This window comes from Dromaius novaehollandiae, chromosome 1, assembly GCF_036370855.1.
Source record: "Dromaius novaehollandiae isolate bDroNov1 chromosome 1, bDroNov1.hap1, whole genome shotgun sequence".
Lineage (NCBI taxonomy): Eukaryota > Metazoa > Chordata > Aves > Casuariiformes > Dromaiidae > Dromaius > Dromaius novaehollandiae.
In genome coordinates this window covers 121,209,457-121,236,551 of record NC_088098.1, presented here as the reverse complement: position 1 = coordinate 121,236,551, position 27,095 = coordinate 121,209,457, and the positions used below count along the sequence as shown (strand labels likewise).

Below are 27,095 nucleotides of genomic sequence, written 5' to 3'. Positions count from 1 at the left end.
AGAGATGGGTTTCCCTACCTATAACTCTCAGCTCAGTTTGTTCTCAAATTGCCAGGTTGAAGGTTAATTAAATACTATGCATATAAAGAAATTTTGGTAGTTGCAATCCAAGGCTGAAGGATTTGGATTATTTTTAAATAGTAACGGGTACAAAGAGCTTAATATGACATCTCTGTTACTTACAATGATATGTCCCACAAGTTCACTTGTGAGCTTCTCTGCCAGAAAAGGGATGGTAGCCTTTCCTTCATTCAGAAGAATGCTGCAAAAAAAGGGGAAAAGGTTATGGGCAGAGCACTTTTGCAGGGCAAGGGAGCAGCACTGATGTGCTGCTTTGTTTTTACTGCTACACAGATTAAGTAAAGGGGAGTGCTAGTGTAGAGACGGGAGCAACTCAGGAGCTTCTGGGCACAACAGCTTTTACACAAGATTTGACAACTACTGCTACTTGCTAAAGAAAGGGGAACAGAGAAGACTGAAATAGCATTTGCTATCAGCACATTAGTATACTGCTGCATTGTTGCTGCATGAGGTAAGCATACTAAATTGAAATCCTTTCCACCTGTAATTATACTACAGCTGATTTGCTGCCAAGTCATCTTTGGGGGAAAACTGTTCCCTCAATGCAAGCAGTACTTTTTTCTCTTGCTAAGTTTCACAATGTTTTCCAGTGAGTAGAAATACTCAGCAAAGTACTTAACTTCAAGTTCTCAGATACTTGGCCTATTCTGAACTTCTGAAGTTCATTATGCTTCTCCAGGGGTAAGGAATACACCAACCTTGCATCCAAATAAATATTTTAAAAGATTATTTGACATGTAAAATTCTGCTCGCTTACGGGAATACAACATGGGCAATGACAAATAGCAAATAAAATTCCTGTTTGTAATCCTAACTGAAATCTCAGTCAACAGGAGGTTTTTCAGTGACTTCAGTGTTTTGGATTAGGTCCTTTATGTGAGAAATACCTAAAATGTTGATGAGTCTCAAAGAATTCTTTCTCCTGCTGGATTGCAGAGGCTAAGGTCAGATTGTTGCGGATGTCCTGTTGCCCGCGACACTTCACGATCATGTAACCTTTTTTGAGTGGGACGATCACATTTCGTATTATGTTAACAATAGACTCTTCAGTTCCTTTGTCCACCAAATCAGGTTTTGTGAGGATTCCTGTGAAGTTACACAGAGAGAAAATTAGTTGCTCACAGAAGTTAAAGGTGGAGAAGATCCATTAGGATATCTCGTCACCAGAGCAGGAATGTTCTGTACAGTGTTTTCTAAAGTAACTCCTTATCTTCATTTTACTATTTCTTTCCTAGAAAGCTCTCAGCTCCTGGGCTTTGCACAGTAAAGCTTACTCTTCAGTTGGACTCCCACCACACTTTTCTCCTTGCCTACCTTTTTAACTGCAACAGCAAGATTTTCCCATCGTCAACTTTGAGGTTTTAAATTTCCAACTGCTCATATCATGAATGTCAGCAAGACTCAAAACTGAGGTATTCTTAGAGTTACTGGCTCTCTTCCAGTTTTGTAAATAAATTCACAATAGTTTATTTAGGCTGTTCTATATATTTTTTTCCTTGTAGCAGCTAATTGCAGAACCGTGTGGAATATAAAACACTAGACTTTTATAGAAAAAAGGTTTGCACTTCTCTTCAAATTGTAGCATTAAAAGTCTCACCTAGCGTCCTTTCTCCCTTGGGATCCACCTCTTGAGCCATTTTCAGTGCTTCTGTTGTTGCGATATCCACATTACAGGGCACCACTACCAAATTGAGTGTCTCTTTGTTGCAAATAATGTTTTTAAGTAGCTTTTTGATCTGTAATGTAATACAGCAGCAGTGAAGTTCAGTACAATCAGATGCTAGCATGTAGGATGTGACCATCTCTGTCAATACCAGTTACTTCACTGATGGCATGAAATGTCACATATACTGAGGGTACTTTTACATGCTAAAGGATGGCATGGAAATGTCAGCAAAAGTATGCAGCCTCTTTTGCTATCTAAAGACAAATGCAAACATCTAACATGAATGAGAACAGACTGTTGTTATACTTGTCCTGAAAGCTATATAAAAAAAAAAAAAATCCTCACATTCATATAATCTTTCTTGATGGAAATATTAATATTTCATAAATAACCATGTATAAGAAAAACAAGTTCTGATGCCTAATTACAAACCTATGGAAAGAAAGCAAACTAGATTGTGCTGATAAATCTCAAATTTGTATCTCTGAAAAGAAGGCAAATGCCTTTGGCTTGTATTTCAGTGGATGATTAGCGTAAAAACAAATCTCATGTGACATTTAGTTGGCATTGTTTCCATGTTTCAATGCCAAACTAACAGAGTTTCTCATGGTTTGTGTTGTATTGCAAAAGGTTCACACTGCTCTATTGTGCTTATACTGAATTAAATTAACTCTTTATTCAGAGTTTTAGTAAAGTTGCCTTCATCTTTTCTACATGCCTTCCACCCTGATTTCTGACACAATAAAATGCTATACCCTCCATGTCTGAGACATGCAGGCATCTGGGGACAATGGAAATGTGTGAGTGATGTCACACTAGCTGCTTTCTTCTGTATACAATAGAAAAATTACTATCTGACTGTAAAATGATTTTACTCCTGTCCCAAGAGTAAAGCCCACTTGTATTTCCTTTGCTGATCTTGCAGGATTACCCAAACCTATCTCATTCTTCAGCTGATATGTCCAGCTTAGTTTGTGCTACTCTCATTCCAAGTTCCTACTTCAAGCTCTTACTAGAAATAATATACCCAGTTCCCGCCCATCACCCTCAGGTCCTGACCTCATATAGCTAGGTATATTTGCATTCCCTAGCTTTTTCTTCTAAAAGCCACATGAGGAAGGCTACAGATCCCCTTCACTTTAATGCATTTTCTGTTTACTTCATAAAGGGTCTGCTGGGATCCTTTAGGTGATCAGAAAAAACAGAATGGGTCACATTCTTATCTACTCTATATGTAAGGGGCAACAGAGCACAGAGCCAGTAAGAGGAATAGTTTGCCTTCTTGCTCCAGAAGAACTTCCATGAACTTGGCTATTTTATAACCTTTTATTTTATAACCTTTTATTTTATAACCTTTATTTTTTATAACCTTTGCTAACTACATCCACAGAACTGGTTAGATACAAGTCATTTTGAGATGCATCTATCTTCCAGTCTGCAGTCCAGCCAAGGGACATGGAGGCAGCACTGTGTTCAGAGACAGTCTGCCTGCGAAACAGAGTCAGTGTGACCGGGTTATGCCATGCTGCCATGGGTGATTGTGTCAGGCACCCAAGAAGGCTCATTTACAGCTAGCCTGGGCAGCTTCCTCCTGCACTACAGCGCAGAGGGAAGATCCTGGTCCTTGCTGTTCCTTCCAGCACTGCCTTGCCTGAAAAATAGGCCTGTTTGTTAGCTACAATATCATAGCTCTAATTCTGGCCTGGATGCCAAGTATAACAATCCCAGCAGCACCCTATACCAAAGACTGACATTTAAGGTAGGTTACAAAAGTGACCCTTTGCACAGGTTAGCACATAAGACTGAGTTTTACCTGTTCCCCAATGTCAGCTGGCTGATCTCCTACAGCCACTCTAGCAATTCCAGGAAGATCAATTAGTGTCAGGTCTGGGACAGCAGGGGACCAGACTTCTAGGGAAATCAGTTCGCTACTAATGGCACCTTTAGTACCAGCCACAACATTCTGGGCTACAAGGAGAAAAGAGCAAGGCAATGAATACTAGGGTCAAAAAAAAGTGTATCAAAGTGAAGTTGAAATAGGAATACAATGACTCTGAAAAGTATCTACTACCACCTAAGGCTCTTTTAGGCATGGCTTTTTTCAGGTGCAGCCACGCACAGAAATCCATTTATGCAAAATCCTAAGGAAATTATTAGGGAATATATAGATGCCTTTTGGAATGTGAACTGTAATATTTTACAGAGTATATACTTATTTAGTGTCATATAAACAGACAAAATACATATAAATAAACAAAAGTGATAGGATAAGATACTAGTCAGTTGCAGACATGCTTTCTCAATATCAAAACACTCTGTAGACATTAATTAATTTTTGGCTGCCTTGAAAGATAAATAGGCATTATTCTATATTCTTCACCAGTCGATTGTGAGGTTGAGAACTCAAGTAATTTATCACATGTCTTATAAGAAAATAAGACTAGGACCGTGAACAGCACAGAGGAGCAAAGTAACACCATGTTCTGCTGTGAGCACTGAATCACACTTGTTTCATTTACTCCATACAGCTATGCAATTTTATAACCTCTGTTGGGTTTTTGATACCAAAACAAGTAACTTCTCATGAGAGATGTTCAGCTCTGTAGTTAGCTTACTCAGTTCACACCACTGGCAATTTTTGAAGTATTTATTGAAAATGTCCAAGTAATATATGGAAAAACTAGTGAACAACATGACAATGTGCTAAAGCTGTGCAAATCAAGAACATAAGGACAATGCAGCTTTCACATTTAGGGCACGTGCTTATTGCCCTTTGGATAAGAAAATTGTTTTCTTGCACTGCATGAAACATCATAAAAGTGAAGCTGCAACAAGGGAAGGGCAATGCTTGGGGCTATGTTCACAGTAACTGGTAGAAGGTCTGTATGCCCTCCACTGTGCGCTCTTTCATTTTTTCCAGAATCATAAGGTTTCCAGCCCCAGATACCACAAGCTTTCCCTGGGCTTTTGCACTGAAAATATAAGCCATTTAAGGCTTAGCATGTTCACAGCTCAACAGACAACCTTCCAAAAACAGACAAACAACATCCAGTTGAGGACATGGCCTGAGCTTTTATCAGACGTCATGGATCATATTCACCACTGAAATAGTGAGTAGGACAATTCTCTTGATGTATGTTATGCTATCCCACCTTCTTCTGCTCTAAATTGGGTTCTTGGTGGTTACGATCACTGTGTTAGTCTGGGGATTGCTGTCCAGTCTAAGAAAGGGGAGAAAGTATTCACAGGAGATTGAGCAAGTCAGATCAGAGGGGAATGCATTATAGCTTACCTCCTCTTATTGCTTTCTCCACCTCTGAGGGGTTATTGAGCTCTTCACTGGTATTGCGGTAACTAATTTTCCCTTTCCATTTCTGTGTAGCAGGTGATTTTTTGAGTTTAAGTTCCAAGGGACATCTAGTAACAATACCTATGATAGTTCGAAAGATGGAATTAACTCATGTTAGCGGTTGTTACATATAATATACAGTGTGCTGTGGATGGTGTGCTGTACACAAAGATACCTAGTACTCTGCACAGAGCCACAAAAATGTTCCAAGGGACCTTTAAAGGGCTCTCATCCAGCTTCCCATTCTAAGCAGGACTGTCACCAGCTCTAGATGTGATCAGCCATCAACTTTGGCCAACTATGTCTTGCTAACCTCCAGCAATGGAGATTTACACTCTCTCTGGGTGACCTGTTTCAGTGTTGCACCACCATCCTATGAAAAAGGTTTTTCTCAAGTCCAACCTGAAAGACTAGATGTGCTGAGGATGGGGGCAATTCCAACTAATGCAGAACTTGTAGAAATTTTAAGTGTGTATATATATGCACGCACACACACATACATATATACATATGGAGCTGGAAGGTGAATTTTCTTGAGCTGCAAATAAACTTTTCCAACAATCTTCTCTGACTTGAATAACATCCAAGGCAGGCAATTATTAATAAAGGTTATTTTACATTTTCTGCCCAAAAAAATTGCTGTAAGAAAACTTTCATCCAAGAAAACCTAACTCCAAGAAAGCAAATTTCAAAATTAGTGTTTCATATGGAACTGACACTCTGCTGCTCTTGTAGTATTGCTTTCTGGGGAATACACTGCGTCAGCTGATGCTACCTCTCAAACTGTCAACAATTTGGGGCAAATATGCTACATTATACTTTTCCTAGTCCTGATCCCTTGATTGTCCAGACCACGCAATCCAGTTCCCCACCTGCACATCCATTTCTTCTAATGGAAATCAGACCTGAGAAGGCCCCTCATGTCCCACAGTTTAGATACAGTCTCTGTAATGAGTTATCTGCTCCCAGATGGAAAGGAAAAAGAAAGCCCTTCCACCTCATCAAAGTGAAATTCAGGTGAAAGAGAGGACGAATTCTCACCATTTCCTCTAGGAAGAGCAATACCAGACAGGGCTTCTAGGACAGAGCTTTTTCCAGAGCTCTGGTCTCCAATCACTGCAATTGCAGGCAAAGCCAGATCTTTTTCTATTCCAAGAGCCCTCAGGCTGTCGATGAGATCAATACAGGGGCGGATCTTTTGCTCGTATTGGTTGTACAAGATGTGTTCTTCCGTCTGCTAGAATTAAAGTTGCATTGCATTTTCTGTAACTTTTAGATAAGTTATTTTCACAAAAACCTTCTAGGCATCTCTTCCAGCTCATCATCCTCTAATAAGCCTTATGTACTGATATCAATCGCTACTTGGTATCACTGTACATCCTTGCACCTCCGTGTTATAAATAGGTGTCTGCAAATACAATAAAATCAGTTGAGGTTGGCTTAGTGATTGAAACATCTTTGATAAAAATACCAAACTTCGTAAGCTATCATCTGAGAACTGTGGAGGTGGAAAGTAAGAGGAAACTCCACTACTAAATGTGTTTTGTTCATTTATTTTTTTAATAACTGCCATTCTTATTTTACTCATCTACAAATGAAGGATATGTATGCAAATGAAGGCTGGTCTCAGTAATAAGGTAATTTAGTACAGAAAAACATATTAAATCTTTATTTTGAAGTCTGAAGATTTACTTTGTGTGCAGACACCAAAAAGATTCTGCTGCAGAGTCCTTAATAGATGGCAAAAAATCTTTTAAATCATGATGTCTTCTTTCATTGCCTCATTTTAGTTTTAAGTAAGGTAAGGTAAGTCAAAGTGAGTGATTTCTTTGAAATGACTAATTAGTGCCAGTTTTTGTTTTGGGTACTACGTACCAAATGTTAACACAGGATCTTCTTTTTTTATGAAACCAAACCGATTCCTTTCCAGCCCTTTCCAAAACTGGTCTACCTGCTGTTAAATGTTTCCAGTTAAGTGCATAAAGATCAACTTGGTTCCTTCTCCCAGTTCCTCTTTTCATGTTCCAGTCTGACTGCTGCATTTTAAAAGCTGTTTTGAGAACATCAATATTTTGTAAGACTTAACAGCCCAACTACATTCATACCTGATGTTTAGAAAATTAAAGCTGAAGTGGGTAACCATCACCTTGTTCTAAGAAAGCCACCTCTGAAAATATGTGTATCAGATGTAAGCAAAAAAGAGTAGATTTTTCTTTCAAAGATAAGAAAGACAGTACTCATCCCTGGATGCAGATATTTTAAAACCATTTTGGTAACACCTCCCCACTATCTTCATTACAATGTTCACTAGCTAGTAAATGCTTAACCATTCAGAACTTCATTAATAGACTTAAAAAAAAAATTTGTTCTGCTGTTCCAGTGTTAGATACAGAACACATATATATTAACATTTCTTTATATTCCTGTTGAAGGTAGTGAAGCCTTAAGTTAAAAGTATCTTAGATTCTAGGATTTCCATTTAACATTTGCTAATTTTGACCAATAAAACAGACATACATTATACAGTAAAATTGCTGCTGGGCTGTTGCCATCCTATTTTTTATATTTGTATTTTTTATGCCTGCAGATTAATTGTATGTATATATATTCCTAGTTACACAAATGACTGCTTGGGTCCTGACCCCAGAAGTACTCCTGCCCTTAGACCTAACAAGTGCATATTACCCAAGGAGACACAGGGGCTGATTTGGGGGCACAAAGCGAGAAACACGAGTAACTGTGGGAAGGATCTATGCGCTCCTCTGCTGTCTGCCTTACCTCATGCTGTACTCGGAACCATAGTTTCTCCAACTGTTTCTGCTGCTCTGGAGGCTTTCTCTGAAACGCAGACTTTCGCATTGGTGCCTGTAACGCCATCCTGTTTTGGTTTGGAGGAGCTTCTTGGTCATCTAAATCTGGTGGAAGAGGTACTGCAGAAGCATCTACAAGTGCTTTTCCGAAAGGTAACGCAGCATTTCTTTCCTCTGGAAAAAGATGCAAACGTTTACCATCCATGACCTCCTGATTTCTTGGCTTATCACGTGCATTGTTCATAACTGTTTCACTAAAAGACGATTACTGTCCGGTCCAGCCAGTCTTCTGTACAGCTTCTGAAATCAAACATGGGGCGTTCAGTGAATCCAACTTGTACTAGTAGTAACAGCAGAGAAAATCAAAACACCACTGTTAATTACCGAGTCAATCCTTCAGCAAATGTGCCACAGCTCTTTTCAAATCAATGAAATTGCTCTCCAGAAGGTAAATTTGAAACACTTCTCCCTACTTCTCCTCCACTTCTTTGAGTTTTCAGAAACAGAAGTTGCAACAGAGTAAACAAGAATATTCTGAACAACAAAACGCTAAGCTGGTTTTTGTGGAAGGCCCATTTTCCTCAGTGAAATACTTGCTGAAAAGTGTTTTGAGAAGCTCAGTCACCATGGCACCTGCTGGGCAGGTTTGGAGAGAGTGTGTGAATGCTTAACTTCAGTCACGTGAGGTCAGGTTTTCAGAGCTGCACGTCTGCACAAAGGGAGTTTACACGACTGGACTGCTGGCAATGGAAGTCCAAAACCCAAAGCTGTATTCTGCTGGGCAGCCACCTGCCCTCTCTTATAATAGAAATAATTGTCAGAGGCAAGTCTAGCCTTTTACACGTATTTTAGGAGCTCAGTATCTTAGGGCTCCTTCTTCTATTTAAAATTGCCTCTCAAAAAGCAAATAAAGACCTTTGCTCAACATTATGTTGGAAAAGGAGGACTGGGAGGCTTTTTTATTTTCTTGCTTGGGTTTCCTTTATTTAAAAGTGAAGTTTTGCTGAGAGCTTTTCCTGGAAGATTCTGTGGGTGACTGAAGAAACTGGAGGTTTACGATGTGACATTTTCCAGGGAAAGTGTGAACAACAAAGAAAGTGATTTAAAGAAAAAAATGGCCACCGTATTTTTCAAAGCCAGGATTTTTACTTCCTTCTCCCCTCACCCCATCCAAATCTGCTCAGCTCAAGCACTTTGGAAAAAGAGTAAGAAGAAACACATTTTTTTTCTTGAAATAACTGTTGTTCTGTTAATTTTTTGGCTGAATTAAACTTGCAGATTTTCTAATTTGAGCAGATGTCAAAATAGGAAGATCAACACAACGTAAGTTGTATTCCCAATGTGTAAAACAAGTTTAGAGAGAGAAAAAGAAGAACAGACTAATTCCACACTTCCTGTTCAGGCCTTCTTTCTAATAAAACAATAAAAAGTTGCATTTTTTTATATTCCTGTCTTCTTTAAACAACAGCTTACTAGTCTTTAGTCCTGATCCTTGGTCAGACAGACTAAAGAGTCATAAGCCCAAATATATTTCCAGAAAAGATCCATTCATATGTTGAGAGAGCCAAATAGGCCAAATAGCAATATATAGCTGATACATAAAAGAAAACACTAAAATAAAAAATAAACTTAAATGACTGGAGGGAAAATGCTCAGTTTTTGACCAGAAATAAAGATAACTGACCTACTTTCTCTTCTTTATAGGTATTCATTTCACAGTTCCTTCATCTTTCTCCACACCTCCCTTTTCAGTACTGTTTCAGTGTGATCTTTTTTCTCTTTCTATTAACAAATATAAAAACCTTTTTTTTTCCCCTTGAGTGAGGGCTCAATGCTTAACCTGTAACAAACATACATTCTCTATTCTCTGATAGCCAAATTCTTTTATCATTTTCTATTGCCATACAAAATAATTTATTGATAATAATGTTTCTAATAATAATTCCTTCTATTGCCTCTCTTCTCCATCCAATCCATTCTCTCCCTTCCCTTCAATTTAGAGGGAAAAACACTTCCTATGATTTTTCGTTTTACCAGAAATGTTACCCAGCAACAATCTTCTGTCCCTTTCACACTATTATTTACATTCCTTGGGTTGGATTAAGAGTCATTCATGTACAGGTTTTAGTATGTGGCCTTGTAAACATGAACATATTTCGTTCACAGAATGGTTATACAGAAAGCTTTAGCCATCCTTATAAGCAATAAGAAGAAATGCAAAAATAGTGTAGTAAGGCCACAAGGAAAAAAAAGGAGATCTTGAAAGATAAACCTGTGACACAACCAGGGTACTGAGATTTAAGGAGTCTCACAAAAAAGTGCCAACTTTGAAACATTTCAGTGTAAGGGCTATTTCCGGCCACACACATGAAACCCCTTTTTAGCTAGGTCTGCATTGCAGACCAAAGTGCCACATGGACATACAGGCTAAAAAAGATACCAAAATTGAGCAGCAGAGTGAGTAAACGTGTGGATTTCTGTGGCTACCCAGCTGTTCTGCCCCTGGATCTGAATAAAGTTAGACAAGTTGAGCTAACCCTTCACTGTGCCATGCAGACACAATCACTTCTTTGTGTATTGAGCCTTCACGACTTCAAAAGCAAGCAGAAACAAAAGCAGAAAAACAGACAGACAGACAGAAAGAAGAAAACGAGAGGCAATTTTTCAAGTGTCCTTCCGAAACTGGCCAGAATCTACAGGCAAAACTTTATCCCTGAATGACCTGCTAATAGTAGAAGTGGGATAACATCCCCCCCTTACCAGAACTGTCTCTATGTCAGTCATTAACTCTACCTGTCTTCTCTGAGGAAACGAAGTAATGTACAGCTTACCATGCTATAAATGCACATTGTCATCTACACCATGTTTCTGAACAGTGCCCTACAAGCTATGCATTTAAAAAAATGCCTTCCAATTTAAATGCCATCTTTCAATCATTTCCTTAAAGAGGAAATAATCCCTGTGTTTTATATAATACAGCCATAAGATGGCAGAGATACTAATTTCTTTTTGTTGTTGTTTTTTTTTCTCCCCCAGAAAATGAGTCCTGGGAACCTTTTGTAATCATACTAATGTTAGACTCCTATGCACCCTTCTCACATTCAGCTATCAGATAACAATTAAAAATTGCAAGATTATTTAAAGAAGAAGGAAGAGAGACACTGTTACCTGTGTAGCGTCCTGTAGCAAGGAGAACCAATAGCCTTTTTCGTCTTCTCTTGGTGCTTTTCTATTGACCATCTCCACCCATACAGAGTGAAAGGAATGAGAAGAAATGAAACTAATTCATGAAACGAAACTAAGTCTATGACATGTCCTGAAATAATCAGGCAGTTTATTAATCTCCTTCCACTTCCTTTTACTCCAGCCAATTTTCTGACATGGCCTTTCCAGGAAACAGAAATTAAACTCCTCAAGGGTACAGGTGGCCTCACTGCCATTTAGCTTTACAGTGTGATCTATCATCTTATTTTGTGACTGGTATAAGGTATTCAAAGGACAGATGATGGTTTTTAGCATCCATAATACATTCTTTTTTTCTCACATATAAGTATGTAGTCAATTCAGCATTTCAACAGTTACAAGTAAATGTAAGATGACAAAAGACTGAAAGTAGACTTAAAGTGTTCTCGCTGTGTAACCTACTCTCAAGTTTATTTTTGTAAACTCATATAAAAACAGCACCAAAATGAAGTAACTGTCTTAAAACCACGAGATCTTAGAAAAAGAAAGAAAAGGAAAATAAGAGAGAAATAGCAGAAATTCTGAATTCTTCCTTGCTGTCCTTTTAAGCCTGTATAAGCCCTGTTCTGAAACTTTTATTGAAAAAATTCAGAGCTAAAAATGTATTTTCTTAAAGACATGGGATTGTTTACCAACTGACTAACAGCAGGAGCTGAGGTTTTAAATCAAACAGCAAGGATTGTGAGACTCTCAAAAAAAAAAGTCGGAGTCAGAAACACTGTAGTGGTTGGAACACTTCCCAGAGGAGACTAAATCCCAGGAATAATTTCTTTCAGGCTCAAAATTAGTCATGCTGTCCTCCTTTTACATATAATTTACACACACACACACACACATGTGCATCTTAGCATTCTAGTCATGAACTGCAAACATATTGAAACTCAGGCCTACTTTCCACCAAGTCCATTGCAGTCTTTGGCCCCCCTTTCTTTCTCGTCAGTCTTTCCAGGATCCTCAGCTCACAACTCTGTCTTCACTTTCCTTTCCTTCCACTTTGCAAACCTTATCTCTATCCTGTTCCCACACTTTCCAGGTTCCCAGTTTCCCTTCCACGCTTTCCCGTCTGCTAGCACTTTCCTCCCTAATGCCAGTTCCCCAGCGTCCTAAGTATTATTTGCTGTGTGCATTACAGCAACACCTAACAGCCTTATTCAGAGTTCTAGGCCCTCTGCATCGGGCACTGCACAAAGCACCATCTCCTTCAGCACTTGTCATAGGGACAAGGTGAACACGCACACAGGCTTTTCTCACACCCTCGTATTAAGTCAACCCTCACCTTGCTCCTTAGAACTGGCAAGAGATGAACAAAAAGCACTTTGTGTGTTGCATTATGTAAGCAGTACCTCCTAGCACACTGTAATGCCATCTTGTTTTGTTTCAGAGGAGCTTCTTGATCATTTGACACTTTTCTTTCCTTGAGACAACTTGCCTGCAGGAGCAGAGACAGCTCTGTACATACTTTATACGCAATCTCTTCTTTCCTACCTCACGCTCCAGCAGCATCTCACACTGTCTCAGATGACTTTTATGAGCCCTTTTTGCTTCTCCCAGACGAGAAGCATGAAGGGCCGTTTTGTGTGCTGGTGTATGGAGAAAACCACTGGGAATGGGAGCACCAAGTCTGTGATGCTCCTAATAAAATAACAACTGCCAAAAAGAGTTTTTGCTAGGACACAGTTCCACAAACACAGAATGACATACACAGTATTCCCATCTAAAGAAGAATTAAGTACCAGGCCATAGGCCATAAAGAGAGCTCGCTAGCATACATTAGCAGATTTCTAATACTTGGTAAGAGACTTAAACTGTGATCATTGGAGATAGGGGTGATTCGCAGGACTAGAACAGTCCTTTTATAATACCTACGAAAAATGTGGTAACAGATGCTGTAAAAGTGAGTTAATAGGAAGTCAAAAGTTAAGTTTTCAAAAGCCAACAAGAATAGCCAGTACCTCTTTAATGTGGCAGCAATGTTCCTTCTCGTTTGGCATGTGCTACGCAGAAACAGAATATGCCAAAGGGGATATTGGAAAGCAAAAATAAAAATGCCATAAAAACAGGCACAACAGGCTCTCCTTTCTTTGAAAAAGGGATGGACTCAGCAGCTTCCTCTCTTCTTACTAAACTGCTGTCAGTCTCTGTGGACAGAAGGAAGAAAGAGTCAAATGGCAGAAGTGCTAGCAAGGACCTCCCCTTTCCTCACCCGAAACATTGGCTCTAAAGTGACTGCTCCACATCTGCTGTGGCTCTGATGGCAGCGGGCACGTTCAGAGTGCCACCAGCCAGGTTGCCTGGAAACCAGCCGGAGGGGTTTCAGTGTGCTCATCAGCTGGTACTGAAAGAAAGTGGGCAAGGGACCCCCACCCAGGAGGGTGAATATTTTTCCGATCTCACTGTGAGACTTTCCAGCCCAGCCGCACCATGCCACCACTCACCCAGGGCATGCTGCTTTTACTGAACACTTATGACAAGAAGGCAAAGTTATGCTTCAGTGTGATTAACCAGATGTTACACACTGCTTCAGGGCAGTTGAGCTTTTAAGTTGTTTCTCAGGTCCTTGCATTGTTTCTTGATGCTATTCCATCAGGATGTTCCCCCTTCTGTTGTCTTCTCTACTCCCTTGACCACATTTTGGGAGTCTTTATTGGTGCTAAGCTGTTCAGCAAAATCAGGTTTTTTTGTCCAGTCAGGGGCTTTGTCAAGTTTGTTGCAAAATCAACGCTTATTTCTCACTTCCTGTGATTTTGACTGCTGCCTCTATCCGCTGCTCGCTCTTCCTGATTTTATTTTTTGTGATTTTCAAACTGCCTTACTCTAGTGCATGAGGTTAAACTGAGCAGAAGTCACACAGTCTTTGTTAGAAGAGTCAGCTTTTTCCTACTTCCTTGTCTAGCAGTTACTCAGATGGGTTACTTTTGAGCCTACATGGGCACTCTGGATCTGGGAGCATAGCAGACAGTAATACAGAGCCAGCTTGTGCACAGCCAGCACCACAACTGGACATGGACATCAGAGAGGGACCTGCCTTCTTATGTTACAGTGCATTCAAATGTACAAGGAAGGCTGCGGCTGCAGACTGTGTTCTGGTCTTCCTCTAACATCAGTCCTCTTGCACCCAAGCATATAGGAGACCTAGTTGTGATGGAATAGGCTTGTACAGGTACTGATTTGCTTATTAATTTTTAGCTGTGCATTTCTTATGTGAATGATTTGGTTATGGGGTTTCATTTAACCACAGCATTGTGTTTCAAAGAAGAAGAAAAGCTCTGTGTAATATCGGAAAAATTTTGCAACATGGTTCCCTCTAGCCGTCCCTTCCCCAGACTGAGGGAGCCCCGCTCTCCCAGCCTCCTTTCTCAGGGTGTGTGCTCCAGCTTCCAACCACCCTGGTGGCCCTCCTCTGGACTTACTTCCAGTTTATTGATATCTTTTCTGTACTGAGGGGCCCAAAAGTGGACATCTAGATGTGGTCTAACAAGTGCCAAGCAGAGGTGTATAACCACTTCCCTCAATCTCCTGACTGTGTCCCTGTTCACACAGCCCAGTGTGCTGTTAGCATTCATTGCTGTCAGGACATACTGCTGGCTCATGTCTAGCCTAATGCCTATCACAACCCCCAGGTCTTCTCCAGCAGAGCTGCTCCACAGCCAGTCAGTCCACAGTTCATCGCACTGCAGGGATTTAGTCCATCCTAGGTGTAGGACTCTGCATATGTCCTTATGCATATTGCATAATGAATTGCATAAGGTGCCTGTTGGCCCATCCCTCCAACCTATTCAAGTCCCTCTGTATGGCAGCCCTGCCGTGGACTGTACCAACTACACCCTCCAGTTATGTTTTCTCCACAAACTGGATGCCAGTGTTTTCCATCTTCTCCAGGTCACTGAGAAAGATATTAAACAGAACAGGTCCCAGGATAAACCCCTGATGAACTCCACTTGTAACTGGCCTCCAGGTGGGCTATGAACTATTAATCACTACCCTCTAAGCCCTTCCACCATGTTCCAGCTTAGATACAAGAATATTTTAGGAGACAATGTCAAAAAACTTGCTTATGTCAAGGCGGCTGACATGCACTGCTCTTCTGTCATTCGCTGATCTAATAATTTCATATTAGGAGGCATTCGGGTTGGTCAAGCATCACCTCTTTCTCCTCCAGGTACTCAGAAAAGGCTTCCAGGAGGATTCATTTCATAATTGTCCCAGGGACCAAAGCGAGGCTAATCAGTCTGTACTTCCCTGGATTGTCCTTCTTGTTCTTTTCAAAGATAGGTGTAACATTTGCCTTTCTCTGGTTATTGGGGACCTCTCCCAGTCTCCACAACCTTTCAAAGATGACAGAGAGTGCCCTTGCAACACCAGCAGGCAGCTTTCAGCACCCTCGGGTTTAGCCTGTTGAGTCCGTGGATTTGTATGGGTTGAGACTTCTCAAGACATCTCGGAGATCTATCTTCTCCCACTACCTGTAGTTCCTCTCCTCATTCAATTCTGTCTCTAGGCACAAAGACCTGGGAGATTTTATTGGTGAGGACTGAGACAAAGGTGGCATTCAGCACCGTATCTGTGCACCAGCCATATCTGTGTCTGCTGTCCTTACATTGCCTTCCCCATTCGTCTGTGAGCCCACACTATCCTTGTTTATTCTTTTACTGTTCAAGTAGCTGTAGAACCTCTTCTTGTTGCCCTCGACACCCCTTGCCAGTGGCCATGTAGTTAATGGCAGCTGTTAACTCTCAGGATTGTGTCCACTCCAACTTGAATCCTTCCCATGGAGGAAGGAGAAGACCACCCTGTGGGCTCCCATGTCCGTTGCCCCCCCGAGCCCTGTAGTCACTCTTGGTTTGCTCCAGGTCTCCCTTGACATTGATGCTCACTCCAGTGACCAACAAGCAGTAACAGTCAGAGGGTAGGATGAGCCTTGGTGGTCTCCCTACAACACCCAGGATCTGTTGCTTGTCCACAAAGCAACAAGCTTCCTATGACAGCATGCCTGGTCAGCAGACAGGTGCCCTTCCTCCCCTCAGCAGGGAATATCCAGACACAACCACTCATTGCTTCCTCTTGGTGCAGATGCTCAGCTTGGGCCCAGCTGGCCCTGAGGGTCCCCTTAACCACACCTGTCCCCTCTCTGTGCTGTCGGGGCTGGCACCAACTCTACACTCAGGTTTGAGCCGGTAGAAGGAGCCCTTTTCCTGCTACCAGGAGTCATAGGCTTCCAGCAGCCTACCTTGGGTAGCCCCAGGCCTGGATGCCAGCTCTCCTCCTGCCCAAGCCCCCTCAGATGCACGAGAGACACTTTCTTAGGCAGTGCTGGAGATGAGGCCCAGCAGCCTGTCACCCATGGTGCTGCACAGTCCCACGCTGTCTGGAGCAGAGCATCTGCCCCCCACCTGGCACCCTGCCACCCACACAAGTACGAAAACCTCCCTCCTGTGCTCCCACCTCCCAGCTAAGTAGTCGCTCCCAGCACTCCCTAATCAGCAGGCAGTTAACAGCTAAGCCTGCAGGCCTTTTTTAATCAAGAACTTGTTAACCAGGAAGCAGCTAGCAGGAGATACCAGCTGCAGAAGCACCTAGAAGCTACCAAAAGCAACTAAAAGCAGAAAAATGACTTTCAGAAAAACAATACCATAATAAACAATAAAAAATCCCAAATAAATAAGCTTCTTCATACAACTGTTGGGGGGGGGGGGGGGAGAAGCAGACCAGAAACCCCTACAAAAGCAGCTGCTGCCTAAATAAAAATCCCACAAATAGATGAGAACAACAACAAAGAACCCCCACAAAGGACTACTAGGAAAAAGAACCCACAATAAAAATAAATTAAAAAACCCTCCCAAATAAATAAAAGCCCAAACAGAAGCTACCAAATAATAGAGGAGAAAAAGGAAAAAATGAAGAAAATTAACCGAGGTGTTGTAAAACAAAAAGAAAAGCCCATAAACTGCTGAAAAATAGGAAGGGAGAGAAAACACAAAACCCCACCAATGCCCAAAAACCCTGCTAAAAAACCCACCAACTCCCCTCCCCACCCCAAAACCAAACAATTACCCCAGTAAGTGCCCAAATCTCTATTTACTGTGCTGCCATTCAGCAGGTAGGCAGGTATTCCCTGTGGCAGAATGACAGGGCCCGACACTCCCTAATCATCAGTCCTTTGACTACTTACAGTTCGTAACTACTGTTGTAATGCAAATAGGAGGGAAAGACGTCTCCACCTCCATGGTCACCTGCTCCACACTCACAAAAGAGATTTCTGCCTGATGTCCCCAATACAGGAGCTTTTTCCTGTCCCGGTGGGTGCCTGCTGCAGGCATAAAGTGGCTTAACTGAATTTGATACTTCCAAAAGAAACCTTCAGCCCTAAGGATAAGTCACTTCTGTAGTAAATTATATTGCCTGCTCCGCTGGGGACTTCAATGAGTTCTTTGAGAAGACAATCTGGAAGAACCTGAAGGAAAAATGCTATGAAAGAAATATTATGAGGGAAAGCTGCCATGTAGATTGTGGGAACAGGGCAACAGAGCAGCTGGAAGAAGCCTCAGACACCTTGGGTCATAGGGAGATACTTAGGTTTGGCAAGCAGGAATTGGGTGAGAAAACAGAGACCCTGCAATTTGGCTTCAGTCACAAGAACGGGGTTCAGGTGTCAGCGTGACCAACATTGCCCCTCATTCAGGAGACTGCAGGTAAATCCACTGGTCCAGAGATTGTTTTCACTTAGCACTGAGCTGATCATAACGGTCAGGATTTCCAAAGCCAAAGCAAAAGGAAGCCTTTAAAAAATCTAGTATTTAAAGCTCTTGAAAAAATGGCCATATCTGCAAAAGTGCTGGCTAACAAATGTTATGACTGAAAATTGTGACTAGCTTTAACTAACTCAGGCACAGTTGTCATTAGCCATGGCTAACGTTCATGCAAATTGCAGGAACAGCTCCTTGGCTTAGCACAACTGCTTTAAACTGGGGGGTTTGCTAAGCACTGCAAAGCTTCTGAGAGATGTTTGATTCTTTCCTTCAAAATCTTCCTGACATCAGTAGTCTCTTTCCCCTCCAAAGGCAGATTACTGAACTGATCTTTGCTTTCCAAAAGGCTACAACATTTCACCAAGTTTTCGCTATAGTCCTGAAGGATGTGGAACGGAATAATCCTAGGAATTTGAGCAGAGACTGTTGTCTGACCCCTAAAATAAGGAGGAAGCAATCAATAATTTTCAAGTCAAAGGAAATGGAAATATAAGAAAAGGGATTCTACAATTCACAAATGAGTTTTTGCTTAGAAACTTTTCAAGCTATCGGGTGGTGGTATAAAAGCATAGTTAACAAGGATAAAACACTGCTATCCATTTAGTTGCAGCTCTAAGGTAGCCAGTTTTGGTAGGTCATATAAATTAGGTTTAGCAATATGGAGCTCAGCAGATTAAAGCAGTTGGTGCTGAGTCTCACACTGCTGCAGTTAGATGCTGCCAAAGTTAGCTTATAGTCAGCTCCCAAACCTTCACATTTGCTAGTGGCTTTCTGACTTTGCGACACAGCAAAGCTGCCAGCAATCAGACATACAACAGCACCATGCTGTACGTACTGCAGTTCACCGAAAAATTTGAACCATAATCAATCTATGAGAACACATACTAAAAAACATTAATAAGGAAATGAGTATATTTATTATGCTCTGTGTTCCTCTGCTCAGTGTTAATTCAGTATTTATCCTACCTTTCCACCCTCAGCCTTTTCAATTGCATTCCTCTTCCTTGCACCTTTCTCCCCACACGTATTTCTTATCCTCAAAGATGGGATGATTATAGAAGAAAGAAGGAAAAAAAAAAACATAGGAAAAGCTCACCCTGAGGCATGCAGTCAGATAAATAGCTATTTCATCTGTGAAGCATGGCTCTTGAGAACACAAAAAAACCCCAGGCATTTTTTTAATTTCTTTTACTAGTTCTCAGTAAGCATTGTACTAGCAGTAAATAACTTCTTCCAGTTTGAACTGTTTATTGCTCATAATTTTAGTCCTTTCCTCTTGTTTTCTTTTTATGGCTTTAATTATATTTTGTCATTAAAAAAAGGAAAAAACAGAAATATACCAGCCCTAATATTACCCCATCCAAAAAAGGACTGAAGCATTATTGCCCCAGCTGGTACAAATCTTAGCCCTAATTATTATCTGCTGCAAGAAATGATGTAGTGACAGAAAAGACAAGATTATCTAGATCCTCTGAGATCTGAGTCATGCTATTCACTAGCAGACTATAGCCTTTTATTTTGTCTTCAGTCTTCATGCTTTTTTCATAGGGCTCTTCACATATTTCACTCTACTCTGATTAATGCAGTAAGTAATTTTTTCCAAGTTACTGGCAGATAGCTGGGGCTTTAACAAAAAGTGCCGAGAATCACACTGTTCGTGCTCCCACTGGCTGTACCCTTTGCCAAACATGCCTGGCTCTGTAGCAGTTTTGGCAGATGGGAACACATGCTTCACCCATTATTTGCTCCAAAAATTTGCTCCAACTGCTGTCTGCTGTAGGGGCACAATCCCACAGCTAAGATCTTCAGGTGCTAGAAGAGACAAAGCAGTAGTCAGCTAAAGGTGACAACAGAATAGAAACAAGGCTATGAAGACATAGCTTTCAGGTACATACAGCCTGGAGCTCCATATATAGATGAAACTAAACACCTCTACATACATTTTTTTGCTTAGCTTGACCAACATTGTACAACTGTACAGCAGAACATACAGAAGGGTTTAAATAGGATATAGCTAGAAGCTGATTATTGTTTTATTGGTACTAATTTAGTTGTAAAAATATATGACATCTTTGGAAATGTGAAAGTATGGGTTTCACAATGTAAATATTCAGACCAAGATCAGGAGCTGCTCTAGTGTAGCAAAGCACGCATTTCTGGAGGAAGAAAGGGTCTGAGGTTAACACAGAAATTTCTCTCGCTTCCCCACACTCAGAAGATGAAGAAGGCTCCAGCTCGCTCCAGCTCCTGCTTGCAGTGCACTTTCTCCTTGGTGACTCAGCAGGAGTAGATGCCTTTACTACTATGAGCCAAGAGCTGCATGAGGCAACTTCTCAGCTCCCTTTATTGTGTCTCCCTTTCCATCTCCTGACTAGTATTCTTCCCCTGCTTCTTTGGGTGAGCCAAAGCTCCTGCCTATTACAAAATCTTGACTGATCTCCAGGAACAGATGATGAGGATATGCAAAATGACCTTACAGACATCTGCCTTCCTTCAAACTTGGGGCTATATAGTCAGATTAATAACGTGATTAATTACAGACTCAGAAGCACTCTATTTTATATAGACGACCTGCAGCTACATAGGTTATTACCCTCAGGATCACTGAGGTATGCACATGAGTAGGCACCTTTTCTGTGTTCAGATGGGGACATTCCCCCCTAGTGTATTTAGAGGTATTATTTGGCAAGTGACAGTGAGAAGCTGTCTGAGAATCACTTAATTTCTCAGCCCCCTCACAAGCCTCTTCCTTATGGAGGAAATCATAATAATGAGGCCCTGAAGGTAATTTTGGCAGCCCAGATACCATCCTTTTCAGTTTCCTAACTGCAGCAATCTAACCTTTCCTCGTTCCTCCCCCAAATGCAGACCACGGCTGTATGTTGTGCAAACCTCTTTGTCCAAGTTCTTTTGTTCTGCAAGGATGACCAGTAAGGTCAGTGGGTTTCCGGTATCTTCCAATATGAATCTTTTAGAAACAGCAAATGGGCCCACAGGGTCTTGCATACCACTAAAACTCACTCATCTACCCTATATCTGCATGGAAGAATGGGCTAATTTCCCCGGGCTTTTCTGTTCGAGGGGCAATCTGGAGGCAATGTGGAGGTAAATGAACTCCGTAGAGCAGGAGACAGAGAAATAGTGGAAGGAAAGGGAAGACTTGCTGATGAAATGGCCTGGCCTGGTGGCTTGTCCTGTATTTGTCCAGAGCTCTGCTTTGGAGCAAAACACCTGCTCTCTGCCAGGGGAGCAGAGCAGTCAGGGAGACAGGCTCCCTGCTTAGTCTGCAGTCCACATGCACATGAATTTGGGACCCCCCCTCAAAAATCAAGGCTTTCATCTGAGGAAGGAAGCATCCCTGGGATATTATGAGCAAGAAAGCAATTTCACTCTGTCCTTTTTTCAACTTCAGCAAGAAGGGGAGAGGGAATGAGAAAAGTTTGAGAGGCTGAATGGAGTTGAGAACAAAAACGTGTAGAATCCTAAAATAAGAGCCTCCTGCGGCTTCAAAACCCAAACCCTAGTTCTGTAGAAAACTCTTTCGCACAATCCTAATCAAACTCTCCTTGTTCCCAGAATAACACTCCTGTCTACAGAATTGTTTCCTTCCATTCAAACATGACTGCACGCAGCAGTCTTTCTCCCTGCCAACCTCATAACCCTCATTTGCTCTATATCCACTAATCTTGGGAAACAAATTATGGCTCTGTTCTCTGCCTTTGCAGAGACCGCCCCCCACTCACAGAAAAACTCTTCAAAGATCAAAACACTTTCACTTTTACTCTTATAAATACACCAGCTTCCCAGCCAGAACCCTCTTCTGCTGTTTCTGGGTTCAGTATCTTGTGGCTGATCTCCCACAGCTGCTCTCACAATTCCTGGCATCTGGGACATGGGGGACCTGATTTCAATGGATATTAATTCTTGGCTAAGTCCAATACCAGCTGCTAAATCATGGACTAGAGAGAGGAGATCCATCCAGTACCAATGCTCAATGCTTCATAGGGCTGTTTATTCAGACAAGCTGGAAAAAAATTCAGAAGAGAAAATAAATTTTTGCTGAATTTTTTTCTGTAGCCAATGTGTTCAAAGTAAAACCAAAGTAATTTCCCCAACCTCCTCACTGTACTTTATCTCAAAAACTAATTTATTTTTCCCTTCTTCATTCTTCTCCCTCTCTTTCTCCCTTCCACATTCATAAATATAACACTTGATAGACATCAAACGTAGGGAAACATTAGCACCAAAGAACATGAGAGTACAAACCTCTGCATTGCTGTTCTATATATGCCCACCTCTGCTTTGAAACAATCAAACCACTGAGATTCAGGATATGTTGCTTCTTGTGAGATGTCCCTGTGCCATTGCATTTTTCTAGATGCAAGGGGATCAAAAAGTACTGATAAAGGTGCAGTGCATATGTGCACAGATGTTTATTTGATGGCTCTGCATATGTAAGTCTCAGTGCTGCAGGGAACACTCTTGGCCCACTGAGTTTCAGTGACCTGGACCCTTTTGGGCACCCTCCCACCCAGAAAAGCTGGAGAGCAGACAGAGGTCCAGAACAAGGCTCAAGATTAAAAGCTTGTCATTTCTACCTCAAGTTATGGTCACCTCTTCAGATTTCACTCACCACTTCTGAGGGTCTACAAGGCTCTTGCCCCATCTCTGCATAAATTTCTTCCCTTCCCACTGGTCTGTGCACTTAGTTGTCTTCAGGCTGAGCTCTAAAAGACATCTGGGAACAACACCCATGGAAATAAAACAATTGAAACCACTAGTCTTGTAGAAAGAATGAAAGGCAAATGTTAGCCTCCCATCTGAAAGCCATGTAATGTTTCATGAATCTGTTATAACTGAAGACACCACCCATTATTACTTTGTAGTTTTCCAGCATTAAAGATCAAAGTCTCTAACATTTGTTGTGGCGAACATTTATTGACACAGAGGAGTTTCTGATCGGGCTTTTAATCCCCCTTCACTTCAAACTCACGGTGCTCATTACAGTCATACATACACATGTACAAGTACGTTACATTTAGCCTGTTTTACAAACAGATATCTCAGTTTAACAGACAGGGCTGTGGGCAAAGCTACCCAAGGTGATATCAAAGACTGCCTGGCACAGCTGACAACCTCGCTCAGGTTCCCTTGTCCCTGGGATCACAAGTGCTGCCTGTGTCTCTCCGCAGGTCTCCAGCACGCTTAGGCTGTGTCTCCCTCCGTGTGGACCCACAGGTGCAGATTGATGGGGCAAAATACCCAGTGCCACAATCCTGACACCCATGCTATTAACAGTTCCTGGGGGAGAGAATGGTTACTTTGGACTAGCTCTTGTTTGGTCTCAAGGACTGTATACCTGTGAGTGATTGAGGTGCATTAGGTGCACTCCTGGGGCACATCGGCTAGCCTGCTTTCATCCAGAAGGAATCCAGCTCTGAGTCTCCTCTGTGATGTGAACCAAAATGCTGTGACTGGAGACAACCCAGAGATTTGCTTCAAAAGCGCATAACTGAGCTGAAGCAAAATGCACCCTTAAACAAAACAATGCTGCCTCTGCGTGCATCAGTACTGCAAGAGACTTGGGATGAAAAGCTGATGAAGTTAATTCTTACCACAGTCTCTAGGAGCAGCAATACAGACAGGGCTTCTAGAACAGAGCTTTTGCTGAATTCCCATCTCCAGTCCCTGCAATTGCTGGAAAAGCCAGATCCTCTTCTGCTCTGAGGCCTCTCAAGCTGTTGATGAGTTTGATGCAAGGCTGGGTCTTTTCCTCTCATTTGCTGCCCAAGAGAATTGCTGCTTTCTGATATCAAAAAAAAAAAAAAATCCCTTATAGGTTAAAAAAAAGACCTTAAGTGCTACTTTCAGTAGTTAGTCTCTGTGTGTGAGGGACCAACAAAGTAGTGCACAATGTTATCTAAAGAGGAGTTATTCGGTAAACAGATGTTATACTATAATATACTGTTTGTAATTCGCTATTAAAAGGCTGTCATTTGCTTTGGCACTTGCTCTCAAGAACCCTCCAATACATTGTACAAAGACGACTTGGATATTCAATGGACGTTGCAAAGAACGAATGGCTCAGACATGTGGAGCCAGCACATGCTCCCCGCAGAAGCAGCCAAGGGTCAGATTGCAGGCCTTTCTCTGAGGGCCACTTTTCTATGTGCTGTGCACTCTTGATCTAAAATTGGGTCTAATCTACTGATCTTTAGAGTGTGCTGAAAGACTTACTGCTTCAGGAAAATAAGGAAACTCTTCCAGGGGTCGTATTTATGTTGAATGAGGAGTTCCTCCTGAGTGGTTGGTGTTACACAGTTACTCTTTTCTATGAGGTAGCTTTTTATATCAATTACATGGGCTATACTGTTCTCTAGTCATTGCCAGAGGGTTGCAAAAGATCAGATGAGCATGGTGACTTCATAGGCTGAAAAGTCCTGTAGAATCAACACTCCCCTGGCTTCTTCTGCACAGACAAACTAGGGGTGATTTTTAGGAATGTGTAAGGTGTCTGGACCTCAAAATTTCAACGGGGCTCCACATATCCCTGTTCACTTCAGTGATTACAGCTCTGGCCTAAAAGTGCCACTGCAAATACCCAGTAACTGCTTTAGAATAACGTCTTCTGCTTTACAGACAACCCCACCTTTGACGGCTCACATGAACAAATTGTAGGGGCTTTTTCACCGCTCTTCTCTAAAGTCCTCAGGTGCCATTTCACGAAAGAGAAATGGGCTGAGAGCACAAGAAGTTCAGTTCCTGATGGACTTCTCTGTCCCAAAAACCCATCTCCACAGATAGCTGTGACTGGCGCTACAGAGAGCCCTCTCCAGGAGGAGGGGCTGAAGGCTGACCGGACTTTGAACAGCCTTGTCTTTGAACAACCTTGTACGTCCGGTACTTCGCAGAAAAGGTGGAGTACTGTGACAAAGAAGTGAAAGAAAACTTCCCTGCTGCTGCCCACAGCTCTCCTGTTGTATGGATCAAAGTGTAACAGCCTCTGACACTGTAAGCCCAACCCAGCAGCACACCACACCGTACTCCTCCTCCCTTCCCTTGACTAACCACCACGTGCACAAAAAAGAGAGATTTTATTTTGCTGCTGTTCTCACACCACTTTCCTAAATGGTCAAGAGTTTTCCATGACATAATTTACTGCATTTCTCTTAAAGGGCAGCCGAATAGCAAATATGTTAACATCCACCACATGTTGTAACCGATGGGGCTGGCTCTACCTGTATTAGGGACAACGTGCCTCACCCTCTAGCCTGTCCAGGGCATACTGAACTGAGGCCATCTTTATTCTCTCAAAACAGAAGGTTATACCCCAAACGGCTGCCCTTTCCCCTCCAAGAAGCTTTCCCTTCCCCAGCAGTGCTGCCCCTTCTTGAGCAGGCTCCTGTCTAGACTGGACATTAAGCCCCACTTCGGTGGGTGTCAGAGGACAACGATTTGCTATCAAATGGGTCATAATTAAGCAGAATGGTGACACAGCTCTCTCTTCACCTGCTTTCTTTGCAGCTGCTGCTACTGTCAGGTTTATTACACCTTTCATAAGCAGGTGACAAGAGTACTGTGCACCTCCTTTGCCCAGACATGCTCTCAGTCCATGCCTGCTTCCGCTTTGCTCAAGTAGACGAGCTCCAAACAGCTCTGTTTCTAACACCTTAAATCTCTAGAGAGGAGCAAAATCACAGCCTAACCTTTTCTAGTCCTCAAATTTATGCATATGCCAGTACAACAGTAATTTTCTAATCCTGTGAAAACTGATGTGCAATATCCTAGGAATTTCCCATAGAGGAATCTGCACTTACAGACTCATAAGATAAGCTACTGTTTTACATATATATAGTTAGTTCATAAAATGTCAATGAAACATACCTACATCAGTCAGGGACAAGGTCTTGTTTCTTATAAAAAGGCTATTTCTGAAGTACTTGAAAATTTGTATGAGCTAGCTGATGCAATTCAGGCATGTAATCAGCCCTGCAGATTTCCTTACACAGTTGTCTCATCGGGTGTTTATTCCCGAGATGGGTGAAAGCATCCTCCTCCTTTCAAAATTCACAGCCTGGTGTCTGTGTGACTCTGTTTTGCTAGAGTGAAAAACAAACAGCTGGGACTTACGGACATTTTCATAGTGGAGAGACAATACTGATTTAGTTGACAATCTCTCTTGCTGACATGCCGTTCTGCCAGATCCTCTGCTACCATTTACTGTGCTGTTCAAAGCACTAATTTACATAAACTGAGGATCTCATCTCAGTAATTTTTAACGTAACAAGATTAAAGGAACAGAAGCAGAGAAAGCACATGCGAAGCTAGTTCCACCTAAACAGTTCATGTGCGATCAGATATACTACGAGCACTGTTTTTAGGCTTCAGGCTCCCCCTGCAAATTCTAATGCTGAAATGTTAAACATCTGTGAGCAACTGACATTATCTGTCTTAGCTGTATTGGGAAATGCCCTTTTATTCCTTTCTTATTGTCACATATGAGGAAGGTAAAAAAAGTGAGGGAAAAATATAACCACTTGTAAATATCCAGATGCCAGGATTCATTCTCCCCTGGGAACTGTTTAGATATTCTCATGATTATTAACAGGTTTCAGCATCCCTTGAATGAACAGTTTTAATACTCTAGTTAACTCAGTTCCAGTCCTTAGCCACACTGATTTATGTATATTGAGAAATTGGTCTGCCTCTTTTAAAGAATTTACACTATGTAAAATATGATTCAATATGCTTGATGTTATTTCCAAAAATGTTTAATGTATATATCATGTGGTCATTATCCATTTCACTCAGTTTGGAATGATTGCATTTTCTACTCTAGACTGATACTCAAAATACAGAGATGCATTAAACACTAAATCCCACAAATGAACCCTCTTCCCTTGTTGGAACACATCTACGCTGCGTTAATGTCACCCCCATCTCCACTATTCAGCCCGTTCACATGAGATTACCAAAAATACTCTCTTTCAGCAGAAGAACCACAGGTAACTATGAAGTTTTAAAGGATCTACTGAGCAGGCCTATGTGAGGAAAGCTCATACTTTCTTAGTTTTTTATATCTTGCACTGAAAAGATTCCTCAGTCATCGTCTACCTTTTTTATATAAAAATTCTACTACTACTGGCTCCAGCCAGCTTCTGTGCCAGTATTCAAGAGAAGGGCCTTGAAGTGATCGCTTG

General features: G+C 41.6%; 1 protein-coding gene across 4 annotated transcripts in view; it reads right to left on the bottom strand.

Annotated features, from left to right (window-relative positions):
* The window catches only part of LOC112996159 (interferon-induced GTP-binding protein Mx-like), a 44,227-nt gene that overhangs the window by 10,090 nt on the left and 7,042 nt on the right, over positions 1 to 27,095 (bottom strand). For 2 of the 4 annotated variants that reach the window (XM_064525236.1, XM_064525258.1), the window contains exons 2-11: positions 23,511 to 23,701; positions 22,529 to 22,633; positions 13,102 to 13,287; positions 7,875 to 8,206; positions 6,138 to 6,333; positions 5,040 to 5,177; positions 3,561 to 3,715; positions 1,679 to 1,817; positions 969 to 1,167; positions 184 to 262 (exon numbers count right to left, since the gene is read on the bottom strand). In XM_064525236.1, coding sequence (XP_064381306.1) covers positions 184 to 262; positions 969 to 1,167; positions 1,679 to 1,817; positions 3,561 to 3,715; positions 5,040 to 5,177; positions 6,138 to 6,333; positions 7,875 to 8,150 — 1,182 coding nt within the window. In that variant the 5' untranslated portion in view covers positions 8,151 to 8,206; positions 13,102 to 13,287; positions 22,529 to 22,633; positions 23,511 to 23,701. Of the gene's footprint in view, positions 1 to 183; positions 263 to 968; positions 1,168 to 1,678; positions 1,818 to 3,560; positions 3,716 to 5,039; positions 5,178 to 6,137; positions 6,334 to 7,874; positions 8,207 to 11,074; positions 11,223 to 13,101; positions 13,288 to 22,528; positions 22,634 to 23,510; positions 23,702 to 27,095 lie in introns of those variants that run through there. The other 2 variants (XM_064525252.1, XM_064525243.1) reach the window with 2 other exon arrangements.